This window comes from Ramularia collo-cygni (genome assembly GCF_900074925.1).
Source record: "Ramularia collo-cygni strain URUG2 genome assembly, contig: RCC_scaffold12, whole genome shotgun sequence".
NCBI classification, from domain to species: domain Eukaryota; kingdom Fungi; phylum Ascomycota; class Dothideomycetes; order Mycosphaerellales; family Mycosphaerellaceae; genus Ramularia; species Ramularia collo-cygni.
In genome coordinates, this window is record NW_019716266.1 from 239,331 (window position 1) to 254,627 (window position 15,297).

The 15,297-nt window shown below is 50.1% G+C and overlaps 2 protein-coding genes; one reads left to right on the forward strand and one right to left on the reverse strand.

Annotated features, from left to right (window-relative positions):
- Positions 1–1,455: 1,455 nt before the first annotated feature.
- RCC_07616 (uncharacterized protein) lies at positions 1,456–2,260 on the forward strand (the record flags this gene model as incomplete). XM_023772872.1 has 4 exons in its annotated part: positions 1,456–1,468; positions 1,548–1,601; positions 1,658–2,082; positions 2,144–2,260. The coding sequence occupies 4 exons, from the start codon at positions 1,456–1,458 to the stop codon at positions 2,258–2,260; spliced, it is 609 nt and encodes a 202-aa protein (XP_023628640.1).
- Positions 2,261–13,618: 11,358 nt separating this feature from the next.
- Positions 13,619–15,235, reverse strand: RCC_07617 (uncharacterized protein; the record flags this gene model as incomplete). Its single annotated transcript, XM_023772873.1, has 1 exon — positions 13,619–15,235. One exon carries the CDS (start codon positions 15,233–15,235, stop codon positions 13,619–13,621), a length of 1,617 nt encoding a protein of 538 aa, XP_023628641.1.
- Between the last annotated feature and the right edge of the window lie 62 nt (positions 15,236–15,297).

The following is a 15,297-nucleotide window of genomic DNA, read 5'->3' on the forward strand; positions in this document are numbered from 1 at the left end:
TGGCAGGCGCTGCAAGAAGCGTATCGCTGCCGGCAAGGCCGCTCCAAAAACACGGTGCGCAACGGGTCATCATGCGGCGACACGTCGTCTTGCGGGAAGGTGGATCCAACGACCAAATGCACGACGGTTCATCCTCTGGCAACACATCGTCTTGCGGGAAGGTCGATTCAACAACCAAGTGCGCAACGGCTCATCCGCCAGCGGCCGGTGCTGCCTCTATTGGTGCTGCCATCATATACAAATCTCCGCCCTCGTTTCACTATCCGCCCACTTTCTCTGTTTCATCCACATCATCCGTCATCCGGTGAATCTGTTCGGAGTGCTCAATTTCGAAAAGAACCAGAATCGCGACTGCATCAGCCCTTTCTGAGCCAAGAGTCTTCCTTGGACTACGATGAAGACTACAGACAAGACTTGGACGTAATCTGGGACCGTCAAGAGCAGAGTCTTCCTCCTTAGGATGACATATTCGCTAATGAAGATGAGGCCAAGCTACAAGATTCTGCCGACCCGTGCTATGCGCAGCTCTTGCATAGATGTCTTAAGGAGACGCCCGGCCACATTATGTCGCTTCGCGACCTCTATAGGTGGGTTCGACAGCACAGCCAAAAGGCCAAAGACCACCAGAATCGCGGCTGGCAGGACAGCGTCCGTCACAACCTGTCAATGAACGCCGTACGTTTACTGTGATCCGACCCTTGTGCTCCTTGCTGACTTGACCAGGCTTTCCAGCGCGTCCAACGGATTGGATTGGAAAGAGGGAGGGATGTGAAGAACCGCGTTGGGGTACTGGCTCTCAAACGTACCAGTGCGTTTGACGTTCTTGTTTGGATATTGTATTGTTTCTGCTTGGCGAACGACGATCAACAGCCGCGAAGATGCTTCCCCGTCGCGGCGGTAAGTAGTTGGAGCTTACACATACGCTTTTGATCGCTCTGCCTTCCTTTATACTGTTTGGATGTATTTAACTAACAGCAATTGTAAGTGTTCCGGCGGAGCAGCGATCTGGAGTAGTCTGCTGTTCATCTGAGCATCTGTTGCGATGGTTGGATTCAATGGGGGAGGCATGCTGACATTACAACAGAAGCAGATGAAATCGATCAATGTATAAATATTCTAGTGGGCTATCCAATACTCTGATAAATCTCTCATCATGCCAATGATATTGACATTGACGATAGTTTGGAGGCCTGAATCGATCATTTGTTTCGTCGGTCGCCCCTTTCCAAAAAATCTTGGCATGCAAATTCATAGACGTTCGGAAGCTTTAAGCGGCAGGGCAGGTGTGTTGGTGTTCTCGATCTCGACGCGAAACACTTCTCGGAACCTTTTCCTGGAAACCTGTTTTCCAGTCGCATTCAGGTGTGCCCTCCGCGAGATTCCAATCGTGGCTCCTGATTGAAATGGAGCATCAAAACTCCTTGTCGTGGAGTGGGTCTCGCGACCGCACCAGCGATGCGCTGGGCAAGTAAGTACTCTATGAAGTTTGACTTCACCGGAGACAGACAGACAGACAGACGGACAAGCAGACAGCTAACTACCTGAAGGCTCACTCGCGCTCGCGACGCTGCCGCCGCCGCCGCCCTCCTCCTCGCCTAGCAGTAGCAACAGTAACAGGCTGCGCTCGCCGCCGCTCAGCGGCACCAAGTTCTTATAGGTGCGCTTTTGGCTGCCCGCAATGCTGCTCGTCGCTTGGTTGGCTCGCGCCTAGCTCTCTCTGCCCGCGCCGCCGCCGCCCTCCTCCGCGCGCAGCAGCAGCAGCAGCAGCTGCAGGAAGACTTCGGTCCTCTCTTTGGCGGCGACGACGACGACTACGACCCGCTGCCGCCGCTGCACGGCAGCAACAACAACAACATCAAGGCTACGTCGGAGGAACCCGGCAGCTTTAAGGCTGGGGGTGCTAGTTTGCCGAAAGGCCTAGCTCCTAACTTAAAGCGTAAGTCCGAAGAGCTCGAAGAGCTGGAGGAGAAGAAGGCGAAGCTGCGCCGTGGCGCGGACAAGAAGAAGCTAGTCGAGCAACCGCATAACGGCGACTTTGCTGTCGCTGATTGGCGTTGGTCGACTCTTTCCCCTGCCGACCAGGTATGTTTGAAGTCCGGAATTGTTTATGAACTATGAACCTTATCTAACGACTTCCATGTAGATACGCCTCTCCCACGCTGGCCGCGTGGACAGGATTGGTGTGGCCCGTCCTGTTGCCTGTGGCCGCTGCGTCCGTGAGAAGTTCGCCTGTAAGGTCTACGCAGATCCTGGTGTTTAGTGTCGTGCTGGCTCTAGTGGGAAGTGCTCCCGCTACTGGAAGGATGGCAAAGTCTGCCCATAAATAGAGAAATGCAATGAGAAAGTCCGTAATAACTATAAATTACAAGACCTTAGCTGAGGAGCCGTGCTCACATAGTAGCAGTTATTATTAATTTGAAGAATGGTAAAGTTGAAAATTCTTCAGCTCAGCAAACCTTCTACTCCAAGCTTCAAGCAGTCATCAATGTCTTTCTCGAGCCATYAAAGCGTCATTAAATACTGTCTAGAGCTATCAATACTCAAGGCAAGTTTACCGAGCTAAGAGAAAAGGGCTTCGCCTCCGTGGTCCAGCTGACCACAGGATCATATTATTTGTGTGAAGAACCTCTGGTGCATTCTGGACCCGAGACCCAGCATGTGTCCTGTAAAGCGCCCTGGCCAATTGAACTGATTCCATGRGCTTGTAGGAACGATCATGGCTTCTAGATCTGGAAGGCTATGAAAACCGTGGTAGCGCATGGTAGGGGATCGCGCTTCATGCCAAGCGACCTAGACACGAGCCGCACGAGAGACCCGTGGGCCATCAGGYGAAACGTACCTTCCTGATATTGGGACACGCATGATAGAAGACCAACATCGCCAGTGGTAGCTTCTCCGAGATCTGTGATCTAAAGTAAAAATCCCCATCCACTGAATGAATGACAGTCCGCATCCTCCGACTGCTGTCAGTACGATGATACTCTGCGCATGACCTGTGATACTTACAGATTGAGCTCACGACAGAGGAGCATTCAGCCTTGGTAAGAGTCATCCGGCATGCGTGTATGTCGCAGTTGTCGTGTGCGAGATGGAGGAGCTYCTCACAGACTGACTCAAGAGTGATAGTCATGCTGGATATGGGGTATAAATCATTCGAGCGGTCAAGTGGGCTATCAATATACAATCGTTGTGGGTGACTGGGTTCGATGTCGGGAGGAAACTCGTGGTTGGCTCAGGTATAGTGTGAGGGGGATGTGGTAGAAAGATGCGTATTTGTTTCTGCATACACACTTAGGTCGCGGTCAACATCCAGAAGAGACTCATTGATGCTGAGAGTAGCAACGAGTCAACGACCCGAACGAAGCAGACTACGATCGAAGCAAGATGTACTGACCGCGGCAATACGGGATAGGGGTGACATGTGGGAGAGGTGCTGCCGCCACTGACGGAGAAGGTGCAAGTTCGAGAATCCAACGAGAACGGGATCATCGCCCGATTGTGTATTACCATACGTAATGTGATTCGAAAATCCCGCTGAACGATCAGAGCAAGAGTCGACTTGTGGCTCCTTGGTCGTCTGCCAGGCACGGGGTTCAATTTCGAGTGAACTCCTGTGCTACTTTGGGGTCGGTTCTTCCCCCTGGCGCTGTGCGGTGCCTTGCTAAAATTCTCTTCCTGCCCAGATTATCTTGGTGGGCCTGGCAACTAGCGATTAAGACGATCTTTGCCATCATCCTGCTGTTACTTGTAGTGCTCATAGCAATCCACCCGAAACATTTCCCTGGTTGGATTCTGCTGTTGAACTGTAACGTCGGTGATAGCGCAGCGAGTATGCCCTTTCCCCATGCGGAGTGCAGCTCACAGTTCATAGTAATGTATATCCTATATTCCATGGCCGTGAAGCCGTCCACGGCGGCATGGTCTCAACGTCGTTCGGTTGGCTCATCTTCAACTCTTTCTCTCGGATCGGTGTGCAGATGGTGGCCACCACCGCCTAGGTTTATGGGAAGTAAAGCCCTTGGGGCGTACCCTGCGTCTTATGTACAGTAATGACGATAGGAGCATTGAGTAATGATAGAAAATCTGCTCGGGAGGWTGTCGTTTCGGCCCAGGCAGAGGTTCGCTGCACCAGGTCAAGGGTACAGCCGGTGAAGGTCAAGTTCTGGAAGTCCTGTAATATGAGTAATAGTGACAGCTTGTCTCTGGTGTCGATTGAGTCACCGTAGTCGATCGGTAGTCATTTGTTTGCCTGTTGTCCGTGCTTTCTGATCACCATGACTGGATTCCTGCTTCGGATTTACACACCTGAACTGCCACTCAACTTCGCTGTCAACTGCACCACATACTCCTGTCATCACAGACACGATGACGACTATTGTTGCGACCATGCCCAGTATCACCATTAGCGGCGACAATATGTGCGGGTACATCCTCAAGCTCAAGTTCTTCACTGCAGCGCCTAGCATGCAGAGACCCGTCGAAGTACATTATATGACCAGATAATGTCTCTCGACTAAAAGCCTTGCCGCCGGCTGAGGTGGTTCTCGCGATGAGCACTGGACGATCATGTTGATGAAAACCACTTCTATGTCGAATACGGTGGCTCGCTGATGGAAGTGGAAGGCAACATAGGATTTGCCAACGCATGTGCTGTCCGGCAGCCCACTGAAATAGATGGATGAATTTCAAGTTTCTACAATGGAGTCACACTACTTGAGTAGTCAATGTAAACCGTTCGGTGTGTATCTTGCTTCTCGGTCATTGCACTCATGCAAGTATCACCCGCAGGTCTGCACTCCCGGTTTACTCTTCCAATCAAGAATGATTCGTTGGAATGGTCTCTTGACCTCTCCTCGCGCAAAGAATGGGAAACCCAGAGGATGTATAACTTGCAATGGATGCAATCGAAAAACCACTTGGTCATCACGAGTTCCGGCCAAATTCTAGATGTCGTTTTCTTTGATGTGTAGAAGGTAATCTGGTGGTCATTCTGATGGGTAGTGTTCGAATGTGCGGTCAATATGGAGGCGTTACCCCTTGTTTAGCGCTTTTGGAACCACGTCAGTAACACTTTTGACAATACAATTACTGGGGGTTACGCTAATCATGAACAGACAATGGAGTGTGTGGAAGTGGCACTCCGGTATAAATCACTGTCACTGAAATATACTGTTAGACTGAACAGTAGACTGCGGGAAATCCTCTACAAGAAAGAATAGCAGTGGACGACACAGATACAAGATGCTCCCACGACGAAGAAAAGCCAAGTGGACACTATGACATCCCACTTCGCGGGCACGTATATTTGCAAGCCTGTGGTATTTTGTGCTTGCGAAACGCGAATGCTGTTCATGTACTCCATGCGACGTTGTTGAAATAGTCGCAACCTACAGCCATTTGAACCATTGCCACCTCTCAACTCCCTTCATCTCGCAAGCCGAAAAATATGAATTAATCAAGATTGAAATATAGACCGCCGCCTCGGCACTGGCCGAACTAGCCTCACTTATTGAACTCGGCACACATAGATTCCAGTATAAGAGAGAAAAAGGAGCAGAGGAACGAAGAAGGTAAAATCTGGACTTTCCTGTGTCGAGCGTGGCGAACGGGATACGTGTTAGGCAAGTTTGCATGCTTGTCTGAACGAAGGCCTCTCATTTGAACCAGCTTCCCGAAACAGGATATACCAGCTGCTTTGAGCGGCATCCGAAAATCCAAGGAGACAGTTAAAGAGGCTTAACTTTTCACTGATCGTGCTATAGGGACGGGAGGATAACCAAGCGATGAAGGCTTCACACTTTTGCGGTTATCATCCCATCTATCGGCCGCCCTCCTGATCAGCCTTCAGTATCTGATACAGCAATGGAGGTCGATCCAGTGTCCGAGGTTTTGGTCTTCTTCTGAGACTATTTGAGCAACGATAAGTTCCCAAACAGAACAGACCCATACAACTTTAGCCTCGAAGGCTTATCGGCCATTATCTGTGGTTCTGTTCATTTGTACTTGCCTCATAGTCACAGCGCTGACTGCTTACTGTGATCACGGTAATCCCCACATTCAGATTTCATGTGCGCTGCAAGTATAGATAGAACCCGATATCCACCGCTGTGTTCGAGTACAGGGGTTTATCTCTTTGTCCAGCTGCAAGCGGAGAATATAAGACTGCCTTTCGGGATGTCGAAATAACGGACACAGAGAGCAGTTTACGTCCCTGGCATAATACACAGCCGTAGATGGTCGATCCAGACGAAATCTCTTCAAGAAAGTTGCTCAGATCTGCTGGATGGGCCAATTTATACCAGGCCTATACCAGGCCTTCGCACAGCGGCGGAACTAGCGTGGTTCCTGACTGTTGTCATATCCGGATGCTCATTATCGGAACGAAAACGCATCCGCTCTCAGAAAGTCGGCCTGCCTGCTCAGATTTGAGAATTCCATACAATTTGCCATGTAGCCGGGAATCAGATATGTTTTGACATCATCACGGGTCCTTGGCTTATACAAATTCGCAAGCTTCTTCATCTTCGCAAGCTTCTACAACTTTGCAGGCATCCAGCTTTTCACATCCTCCCAGCTCCTCCCATGCTTCTGACTCGTCTAACTCTTCGCATGATCTGGGATTAGTATCCATACACACCAACCTAGCTGTAGCCTGGAACGAGAGGTGCAAAGAACGATGATGATCGACCATTGTCGGTCTGCTGGTGATGGACTTATAAAAGAACAGGATGTCAATTTCCGATAATCTCTACATTTCTAATACAGCAAGCAATTTAACTTTTGGGGAGAAGCATATCACGAAACGTGTGCTTCGATTCATCCGGCGTATCACAAGCCGAGGGGAACCGATTGAATGGTCCATGGGCTTGACCGTGAGATCAGAATACACCTACCAAGCCACTGGGAAGATGTTCAATGGGGTTGCCCGCTTCGCAGGACTATCGCTTCTTCCGTCTGAGCAAGTTATGCCGCAGCTGTATCACATCGTAGAGGAAAATTCTCTACACCAAGGCTCAGTTGAAGCGAACGTAAGTACTTTGGCATACCGAGCTGCTACACACCCACATGATGTTCAGAACAAGAAAAAACATCATGGGGAAATCAGGCAGTCCGGACTGTGGCGCCACATTGCAATGTTTCCGAATTCTGGAAAATGGAAGAAACTGTAGTCAAGAAGCGTTGCCTTGGTCGAAAAGATCACTACAGCTTTCGAGGGAGCATCGCATTGCAGGCATACCCGCTTATATACGTGACAATCGTCAGCACCAGAGTCCTTGAACAAAACTGAGCATTCGCTATGGTCGCTCGAAAGAATGGCGAGTGCTGTAATGGTCAGGTTAATTCCGCCATATCTAAACACATGCTGTGTCGAGAAGACGATCATGAGTTGAGTGACAGGTGACTTCAAGCATCTGACTCAAATCGACAGCCCTGTTGCTCCCAGTACCAGCCCTTGAGGTCGTCTGTCTCTCTCAAGAAAAATAAAAGAAATTTGTGATTCTGGTGAATTATGGTAGATTTCGGGAGCTGCGGTACTGCCAAGGTTGTATTGAGATTTCATCTTGCATGTCCCGAAAGCTTTTTGCGGTGTAGATTTAGTTCCCCTTCGCTCAATTCTCCAGAGCTGTCGATATGAGGATTTGTCATCAACAGCAGCTCCCTAAACTGCTCCCCCGATAAGTTTATAGGATACTCTGCTAGTTGTTAGGATTCTAGCAGTTCTAGATTTATCGATACTGCAGAGAGCGATGCCTTAGGACATTGTAAGGATGTATGGGGATGTCTTGTCCCGATAAATAATTCTCATATCGACAGCTCTGCAATTCTCTCGACGAGAGTTCGTGATGTTGGCAGAACATGCTCAATAGGGACGCAAGAGGAGATGACTGCAGACATCTACATCTGACCAGCAATTTAGTCAACGTCTGCGGTAGAAGGACACTTGAAGAGRTTTGGTCCTTTGTACCAAGAGATCGGATCTGATCGATGGCTCCTCTTTTGAGCTCCTTGCGTGTGTTGGGCTTTCATGGCTTCGCCGTACAGGCCAATATGACGGTTGAAGGATTGATACTGGGATCCCAATCTCAGATCTCCATCACATGTTGTGCMTTTGCAGAGACCCTCTTCGAGGAGGACCACGAAACACTGCAGGTTATACTCTGACGTTTCTGTCGTCCTCGATCTATTCTAAGAACTACTACCTAAGCCCGACTACCCCGAATACTACGATTTGAACAAGGACTCCGTCTACATAAACAGACGAAAAACAAGATTAACAGGAAGTAGTGTCAGAATTCAAGGCAGTCCCACGCTAATATATCGCTGTTTTGTTCAGACTGCCGGCAGTATAACGAGAACGGCGGTACCTTATATCAAGATACGAATACAATCGAGGTGAGAGTATGCAGAGCATTTGTAGCATAAGCAATAACTGACTACATTCTACAGAGTGTATCTAAAGACAACATACTAGACGGGATAACTGATCACCCTGGCTCGCAAGATCTCGAGGGCGACAGCGTAAACGGCAACTCAACACGCCTAATGTCGAGCGTTTGTGCAGCTCAGACATAATCACGAGGCGCAGGGGYACCAAAAGATCACATCGGGCTCTGATTACGACAGTGGACGTTGGAATGCTTTGCCGCAGACCAAAAAATGCATGCTCTGGTCGCTGATGGTGCTACTACTTCGCCATACATATATCTTGCCAACTTCGATCAACTCTCCAGGAGAGCGACCTCAGCACACTGTTCCCTTATCAGAGCAAGCTTTTGCATCATGCGAGTATGCCATTCAAAAGACAGTATACGATGTAGAGTTGCCGTGAAGAGCGGGATACCCCGGAACACGCTGGAAACATCTAACTCATGTATGCGGGCCTTCAAGCTCGTAATATTGAAACATCATGATCTCATGACGTACGAGAGTAGCAGAGCAGAGCAGAGTTGGGCCGCATGGGACGAGCAGACCAGAAAATTAGAGACCAGGGGTCAGAGGGGATCGACAAGCAGAGCAAGTACAGCTAAGAGGAAGGGTAAGAATGAAGAACGATGAGAAAAGGGGTGATATCTGAAATCAGCTAGAGGAGAGTTGCCACAAAATCTCCATGGTCCCTGACTTCGCATGGCGAGGGGGTGTGAGAACTCGCCGTGGTCAGATGCGACGTAACGTCAACTGACAATACCTACGGCATGCGACTATATTGGACCGGCAAGCAAGGCTCGTCGGGGTTACCGAACTGTATGGTTTCTCACGAGAGATATCCATTCAACCTGTGGTATGTTGAGTCCGACTTCGATTCAAGCTAGATTCGAGTTAGCTCTAGAGTGACTTGTGGTGTTGGTCTCAGGCCACGCTCTGCTATCCACTACATTGAAAGAATCACATGTTTACATCGATACGTGACCCTCAACCCTAACCCTAACCCAGCACTAACCCTAAATTCGAGCGTATCGATGAAGGACCAGCTCACGTGTTGATGACATGTTTTCCAATTCCAAATGTCTTGTACCCATGTTGTAATTCAACCTCTGTCGGGCGACTGACCAACATTCTGAGAGGCACACAAGTTTGCTCGAGTTCGACCATGTTTGCTGGACTTTTGTTGGAAGAGACTCTACGCACCTCATTGTCCACAAAGGGRACATGGCCTAAACCGGAGTCCGATAGGATCAAAGGAGGGCGTAGTTATAACTAGTCTGAGTTGGACTGAAGGTCCAACTCACCCTTTACAGTTTACACCTTCTTCCCCCCTATACACAGTTCAACAACTTTCATCCTCCGTCCCCCATTTTTCAGCGTTAGCACTGACCACTCTCGTTCTCCTTGCCAAGCCCAAGTATGGCATACACTATCACCGTCATGTTCGTCATCACTCCTAGCGCAAATTTCTTGACTCAGAGACTCTAACTCTCCATTATGACCAGGTTCGGAGTATGGATGTCTCGAGGAACTTTCCGCGCTGTCTATGCGTGATCGAACACTCTACCCTCCACGCTATTGCCGTCAACCGATCACTTGGGACAAGGTTTACGACGTCGTCAGCGAAGAACTTGAGGTGAGATTTGAGGAGAAGCGGGGAGAGCTCGACGATCCGATCCACGACAAGCGGTGTTCGAAATACGTCAAACCCGATGCAAGAGATGCCACGAGGGCTACCTGCCCCAAGTTTCACGAGGACCATCTGTTCCAATTGCCACCGCATGACTTGTATACCTCGCAAGCAGGGAATACACTGCTCCGAGAACGAGGATGTGAAAAAGATGAGGGAGTACGCCAAGAAGGAAGGCAATCAGGAGTGCGCTCGGTGTCATCAGCTTGTGGAGCATGTCCTTGGTTGCAACCACATTACATTCTCCAGAACGCACAATTTGGTACTGCCACGACATGCGGTGTTCGAAATACGTCGAACCCGATGCAAGAGATACCACGAGAGCCATCTGTTGCGAAGTGTTCACCGCAGTCCCGCCTACCCTCTTCAGTGGGCATAAGCCTTACGCATCTGGTGCGGATTGAGCACTCACTCCAGACCCTCAACGAAACCCGCGCGGCATCCGCCTGGAACTTTCGCKATCAGCATACAACATTTGTGCCCAGGAAGAGGCGMGGTTTTTGCAGTGTGTGCTGTTAGTGAGAAGCCCGCAGCTCTAGCGGAAGTCACAGCAACCACAGGATTCTGGCTGTCACCGCTTCTGCCAAAGCTTCAGACGATCGATCATGATCGCCTGCAGTGGTTCGACCATTTCCTTCTTGCCCGTTTGCGTGCAAATCCTTCCGGGCTACTGGAACATTTGCGGATCTACATAGGCTACGAGGAATGCAATGCTGAGAGCGCCCTTTGCGCTTCCGGGTGATGGATGGGTAACATCGATACCAACAATCATGGTATTGTTGTGGATCTCGGCTTGAATGGCAGAGGCTTTATTGATGTTTTGGACGCATGAGTACCGCCATTTCGAAGGCTCCTGAACCGAACTCGAACTATAAACTTCCCGATACAGCCTTCTATCCACTACGGAAGTCTCCCGGACAGGCAGCGTATTACATCGTGGCCGCCATCGCGAGCCAGAGACAAAAAATTGTCATATAGGATTCATTTTGATCTGTTTTTGGAATCTCCCCAAAACCGCGCTAGTGAATCAATTGCCAAATAGCTATTGCCTACCCATCGAATGACCCAATTTCCAACCATGTGTATTATATGTTTTGAAAGTATCAGCGAACTCAGTAAGAAGAGACGATTTTAACGCTTCGTTGCTTTTGGTCGCAAGTAATCGGGAACATGAAGAACCGACCCCGAGGCAGCTTTGCCCCTGAATTTGACCACCACAAGACAAAAAAAGGAGAGTAGAGTACTGGAGTAACCGTAGCGGCCGCTAGGATACTTCGCTAAGATTTTATGCACACAAGCGACAGCAGAGCGTCGACGGCGTTCACACTTCTTGCTCTATACATAGTCAACCTAGTATGCAGAAAGTAATGGCATGCGCTTCTCTGTCATGTTTTGGATACGAATGAATTAAAATTACCACTTGCTCGTCGTCATCTTCTCGCCATCCCGATGTGGCTCCCCTCTGTTGCTCTACATGCACGCTCGAAGTCATCACAGCCATGGTCTCAGCAACCCATAAGCGAACGTTGGACGGAATACACGACTACGTATTGAGTGCAATGCACATTCGAAAGATCCTGTACCCTAATTGTATTCTCTATACAAAGGAAACAATGGGAATCCCTCAATGACAGAATGAGACCTAGATTGCTCGAGAGGACAAGAGCGGATTGCGATAGCTCAGTCTATTGATATCGCTGTTGAGGATGAGTCGTTTTCGCGGTCCATCGTGACATGAAGAATCCACTTGGTGAGAAACGAGCAAGCACTTTTAGTAAACTCTGATATCGATATCACCGATGTTGGAGACCAGAACTGGCCAACATGTGCAGACTCTGGTTGAAAGCTTCAACACGGAAGCTACGTCTGAGACATTTCTGCAAGACACTTGTTGTCTCCAGATAGGTTTCGGATTGGTTTGGTACTGTTGGCTCGCCTTGACCTTCCGGATCTGCACATCAGAGCTGGCAGTGAAGCCGTTGACTCTCCCTCCCCACCGAGCTCCGAATACCGCACACGTAGTGTTCCAGACCGACCACCCACACTACAGGCGTCGAGCTAGWAACTGTCCGACAACCAGAATTTCCCCAGATCAGAGCTGACCTGGGAAATGTATGGACTATGCAGGACGGGCATTTTTCTTTACCAGCTTGGAAGTCGGACAGACAAAAACGCAAGTAAAGCTTGTTTCGAGTTGGATGAAGGCGTGCGCTTCAAGACAAGAGATATGAAAAAGCCGGCATAGATACAAGCCAGCAGGTCCACTGCCAACCTTCACCAATCGACCTCCTCCAGCGGTAGGAAGGATGTTATTGTAGTAGATTTTGCGAGGCTGGAAATACCCCCAACTATGCCCCTTTTGGGAACTACATGTACGTCGATTGTTTAGTTTATTCCATTATTCCAGTGCCATGGGAGCGACCTTGGTACATTGTGCCATGCTGTGCTTCTGTCTCTCGAAAAGCTCACGGACGCATGGACTGCAAGGGCAGGTCGACAAAAAGCCAAAAAAATCCAAAGAAGATCCCGTACCTCACGCGCAAGCGAGAGTCGCATCGACGACTTGTCCAAATTATTGCAATTATTTTCCTTCCGCTTATCATGGAGCTTGTCGATATCTTTCCATAGCCGCGTGCATAGAAGAAGCTCTCAGCGGAATTCGCAGCGCTGCCGTCGTGACGTTGGCGTGCTGTTCCAAAGATCGAAAACGTCAATTATGCAGGTTTTTGTTGTGATCAAAATCGGCCTGGATATTCGCCTCATTTTAGACATAGGTGTGGATTTTTTTGGGGGGGGGGGGACTCGGATGCATCCAGTTGAGCGGGCCTCTTCGCATGGTTATGTTGCTTCCTCCTCCGCGCTTTTGAGGCTGGCTTGCTTCATTTATTTCCTCCATTTCTTCGCGCTCCCTGAAAGCGACGTTGGTAGACGCCGGAGTAATGGAGGTGGCAGTGCATGGGCTAGACTGGCGAGCCGGCTCACCGGTGACGATTTGCTTGGTCACATCAGCTCGCGGAGTTTCGGTTCACATCAACATCTCGTTACGATCCCATCTCGTCTGACAGACATGGACAAGCACACCGATTAGCTATCAGATGGGGCAGCATCATCAAAGGTAACTTTAAACAAAGAAAAGGCTGAGCACTACCGAGAGCCGCCATGGAAAGACATCGTTTGCTCGCCCGACGCCATCGGGCTGAACTTCACCGTGTATGTCCTGAGGCCGACAGCAATAATTTCAAATGACTAGCGATGCACGTGGACATGACGTGAGATCTGCACTTTCACTTCTTTCATTGAGAATACATGTAGCGTGGATCGTACGTGAGCACTATGTACCGACTCGATCGATAACCAGTTTGCCTTCTCGGGGCGAATCTGTCACTTGTCCCAGGACGCAAAAGTTGTCAAGCCGCGTCAGATCCCTCAAGTACCGCCAACACAGCGACCTTGGACGTTTTCCACCTGGCCGACCTAACTCACTGCGACCTCACAGATGTGTGCTCAGTCATATGGGCCCCACACACCGGTGATGGTTGGGTCTGGGTCCGGGGAGCAAGCGTTCATGGCAGTCCAAAGAGAAAGGACTTCCTCATACTCCCATCGTGGAGAAGACAAGCTACGCTCGACGCCATTGAAATCACCCACCATATCTCCCGTAACTGGATCGAATGTCATCTTGCGACCGAGGTACCAGAAGGTTTCGATTGCAGGAAATGAAAATCTGTCGAGGAAGTGGGACGCAGCCCATCTGGCGAGCTTCTCCGTGCATTTACCATCCACCGAGTCCAGAGCGACGCCCATGACATGTTCGGCTGACCGCGGAACCTCCAGCGTCACGAGGCCTTGGCTGATTCCCTGATGACCAGAAAGTGGATCGAGAAGGCGGAGCCACTCGATATTACCTGGTCTGTCAAATTTAGAAGTCTTCCCTTTCGCACGAAGATGCTTCAGGTTTGGGAAAACCCTCGTTACGTCAATCATGAGAGATTCGTCCCAGTTCGAGCAGGTGTGCGTGAAGCTGGTGACCGTATCCTTCCTCATGTTTTGCTGGTCGCGGAGCCAGAAGCAATTGGGCCCTCTTGGGTCTTTCCGGGTGATCGTCAGCGTGGCGATGCCGCCGAACCCTCGAATGGTTTCGCCGAGAGTGTCCGAGATGGTAAGCGACGTGACTGGGAGTATGAGCGCCCGGAACTGGGCGTTTGCATAGGTTGTAGATGGGAGTGGAAGTAGCATCTCCACAACATCCCGGTTGAATCCAGTAACGACGAGCTCGCGAAGCGAATGGGTGCACAGTCGATTGAGAACCTCGCGGAAGAGCTGAAGAAACGTCATCTCAGGCTGGTCGTCCCTGACTTGGAAGGGGGTGTCGAGTACATCCAGCGATGCTCCACGGGCGAGAAGCTCATATGGTTCAACATCCAAGGTGAACTTTGTAATACAATCGAGAAGAATGAGAGGCAGGTAGGTGATTGTAGACATTCTGTCAAACAATTCGCGCGCGGAAGCAGAGATTCTGCCAGTATCCGCTTTCAAGCTTGCTGCCTGACTCAACACGAGAGCTCCAAATGCAGAGTTGGCGGGCCCCAACAGAGTGAGGGCTTTCTCCCGCTTGACCGGGATGGACTGATCCTTGACAATGATGTCGAGAAGATCACTTGAAAGCTTTTGTGCCGACATGTCCACCCAACCGTTGTACTTGGTGAGGGCATCACATCGGTAGACCAGCCACTTCCAGGTACCTACTGGAGTTCGCGAAGGCGAGACACCCATGGTGAGGCGCACGTGGTAGTATGGCGCGWTGTCGTACAAGACGCGCTCGCGAAATTCCTTGCAGACCAATGAGAGATTCACGGCGTCGCGGGTGTTTGCGAGCTGGATGCGGCGTCTGGCGACAGGACCTGTTTCAAGATTGGACGCGTCCCGCGTGTTGCCGTCGGGATATGAGCCATCGGCTAGCGGAGGAGGCCTCAGGCTGTTCGCCACGCAGCTGACAATGCGGTCGCATATCTCAGCGATGTTGAGTGCTCTGGTGACTGCACTCTGGTCCGAAATAGTTGAGTATTTTTCGATAATGTCGAGGATATTCGGAATCCGCGGCGGAACCCGCGGCGCCGCCATGATGCTTGCCAGCTGAGAGTRCACGAGATGTCGCACAACRAGGAGTTGTGCGTTTGTTTGTC